This window comes from Ostrinia furnacalis, unplaced genomic scaffold, assembly GCF_004193835.3.
Source record: "Ostrinia furnacalis isolate ACB-3 unplaced genomic scaffold, ASM419383v2 OfSCF2388, whole genome shotgun sequence".
Taxonomy (NCBI): domain Eukaryota; kingdom Metazoa; phylum Arthropoda; class Insecta; order Lepidoptera; family Crambidae; genus Ostrinia; species Ostrinia furnacalis.
Genome location: NW_021132627.1, coordinates 5,335 through 8,429, shown reverse-complemented (window position 1 = coordinate 8,429; position 3,095 = coordinate 5,335). Strand labels below are relative to the sequence as shown.

The following is a 3,095-nucleotide window of genomic DNA, read 5'->3' as shown; positions in this document are numbered from 1 at the left end:
CAGCTCGGATTAACGGGATCGAGTGGATCTAGCGAGCTGCGGTCACGTAGGCATGTGCACTTGTACGTATGTAGCGTGTAGCGCCTTACGTAACGTGCGTAGTCTTGTGTTTACAGTGGCCGGCCCGAGCGATGTCGCTTGTCCCCACTGCGCATCGATCCGCTCCGCCCAGCGCTCGCTCCTCCCACCTGCCGCGCCCGCGCCCCGCGCGCCCCCCTGGCCTTTGTCGCGCGCCGCCCGCGCGCGGTCACCTGTGTCGCACGTCCTCAGTCGCAAAGCGGCCGCGTCGCGCGCTACCCGCTTCGCACTACGCGGTATGACAGTGACGTGATGGAAGGCAAAGAGTACGGTGCGGTTCCCGGCTTGCCGGCCGGATTGGACTATTTCATGATGCCGCGCGTCTGCCAGCCCGCGCCCCAGTTCGACTTCAGGAAGCTCGGCGCCAGCTTCAGCGGCCGGGACGACGACAGGAGCGACGAGCGCCGCTCGCCCGAGTACTCCGAGCGCCGCGAGCCCCCGCCGGCGCCCTGGCCGCTCGGCCTCGGCGTCCAGTTCGTCAACCCCGCCACGGGGAAGAAGAGGGTGCAATGCAACGTCTGCCTCAAGACCTTCTGCGACAAGGGCGCGCTGAAGATCCACTTCTCGGCGGTGCACCTGCGGGAGATGCACAAGTGTACTGTGGAAGGGTGCACCATGATGTTCAGTTCGCGCCGGTCCAGAAACAGACACAGTGCTAACCCTAATCCGAAGTTGCATTCGCCGCACGTGAGGCGCAAGATCTCGGCGCACGACGGGCGCTCGGCGCAGCCGTTCCCGCTGCTGCCGGCGCTGGCGCGGCTGCCGCTGCCGCCGCCGGCGCTGCTGCCGCCCGAGCTGGCCGCGCGCCTGCCGCCGCCGCTCGCGCCGCCCGGGCCCGCCCCGCTGCCGCCGCGAGTGCCTCTCGACGACCTCCGCAATTTCAGTGAAATAGAAAAGATGTACAGAAAAATCCCTCCGCCCGAGGAGCCGTCCCGCGGCGCGTTAGATCTCGTTAAACCTTCCGCCGCTCTCGACGAGGACTCGATTAATTGTAGTGAAAATAATTATGACGTTTCCGATGATGAGAAGGAAAAATGTGAGGACCGAACCGAATCACCGGTGACCGAAAGACTAAATTACGACGACGAGCCTGAAGATTTGACTGTAAATAAAAATAAGATTGATGCCAAACCCGCCGCGACCCAGCCCGAGGCCGGCGCCCGTAGCGACCCCACCGCGACCGACGATAAGTCGTCTCTAGTTCCCAACAAACGCAAGCGAAAAAGTGGCAATCCCACCCGGTGTTCTCAAAACAACGAATACAGTGTATCCGATGAAGAGTATCACGGTGATCTGTTTAGAAACTTGTCGACGCCCGGCTCGAGTCGCGCCGACGACGAGCCGTTGTCACTGAAAAAACAGAAACCGGAAAAGTGGGAGCCATTTCAGAACGGCGAGGAAGCAACTGTGGACTCGGAATCGGTGACGCGTGTGAAGGCTGAAAGTGATTCTGATGACGAGTCGAGTGCACCGAGCGTGGTGCGCGAGGGGCTGCGGCTGCGCTCGGACCTGTACACGCCGAGCGACAGCGGGAGCGACCTGCACGCGATGGAGGAGCGCCTGGCCCGAGCGCGCTCGCCCTCCGCCAGCAGCGACAAGACCGACGACCGAACTGATATCAACGATCTCGACATCCCCATAGATGACGAGAACCCCGATCGCTGCACCGCATGCAGGAAAGTATTTCAAAACCACTTCACGCTGCGCATGCACTATAGAAACGATCACTTGAAGCTACTTCACCCGTGCGACGTGAACGGCTGCGACGCCGCCTTCCCCTCGCGGCGGAGTCGAGACAGGCACAGCTCCAATGTCGACTTACACCGGCGACTGTTGTCCACGGGCTCACCGGACACCCGGGAGCAGAGACCGGGATTGGAGGTCAACACGGAACTGTTAAACAAGCTTTACGCAGATATAAAAGGACTGGCATCGACGCTGGAAAGTTTGAGATATGGAAACGAGGAAGCGGCACAGCTGCCGAGTTACGTTACAGAGACGATGAAGTTTTACAGTCGTAACTTGAGCGCGCTGCAGGCGGGGTTGTTTCCCCAGTTTGGAGACCGGGGGTTTTTTCCGGCCCCTTTTCTGATGGGTAACGGGGTCCCGCAGGCCGGTGGGGGCCCGTACGGGGCGCCCGCTGGGGCGCAGTCAGCCCGAGAGTCGTTGTCGCCGCTGTCGGCGTCCTCGCCGCCGGTTATTTCGCCGGGCAGACTGGACGCAGCTCACGGGAGGCCCCGGGATGACGCCAAACTGCTTTTTCGGGAGACCTCCGAGTCCTTCAAGAAAATGACTTCGCTGTGTGAGCGCCAAGAGCAGCTGTACCAGCACCACGTGCCGGTGTCGTGACGGGGCCGCCCCGGCGCCCGCCCGTCCTGGTGATACCTCACTTCCCGAAGCTAATGGCGCGCGATAGACTGTACATTATTTAATTGTTAATAATTTTAATTGTGTTAATTCTATTTCGTATTTCGTTTTGTATTTTCTTGTGATATTTAGACAAATATATGGTAATAATCGATCCCACGAACTGTAAGTTATAGGGATAGTCCGCTTGGTGACGAGTCTTTTGTGACGCGATGTGCAATACGGATTCGAATATTATAAATATTAATGGACTTGCGTACGATATGGTATCGTGTAGAGTATTCGTAATCGATGTTGAAAGTAAACGTTATAATGATCAGCTTCATTTATTGTTCTGGCGCAATAAACTCATTGAGGAAAATGTACAATTGTTTTTGTTACCTGTGGAGTCTCGGTGAGTCGTGCCGAATCGGAGATAATCTGGTTATGGCTTGTTGTTAACAAAGCCCACTTTACGACGCTTTGTGGGGAGGCATTGGGACGGAAACTAACATGCATCTGACTGCCCGTAATTATAACATAGACAACATTCTTCGCAGCATAATAACTTATTTCGGCTTTGTTATTAACAAAAAACATTTAATCTTCTTTACGATGCTAATAACCTTTCTCAAAATTTAATAACCTCAGAATTGGTGTAATTAAAATAG

General features: G+C 56.6%; 1 protein-coding gene across 1 annotated transcript; it reads left to right on the top strand.

Annotated features, from left to right (window-relative positions):
* The first annotated feature begins 252 nt into the window (after nt 1–252).
* LOC114355318 (zinc finger protein basonuclin-2) lies at nt 253–2,799 on the top strand. Its single transcript, XM_028308111.1, has one exon. The coding sequence runs from the start codon at nt 331–333 to the stop codon at nt 2,425–2,427; it is 2,097 nt and encodes a 698-aa protein (XP_028163912.1). The 5' UTR covers nt 253–330; the 3' UTR covers nt 2,428–2,799.
* The last annotated feature ends 296 nt before the right edge of the window (nt 2,800–3,095 follow it).

Coding starts and splice junctions, on each gene's coding strand:
- LOC114355318 (XM_028308111.1), top strand. CDS start 331: ATGGAAGGCAAAGAGTACGGTGCGGTTCCCGGCTTGCCGGCCGGATTG.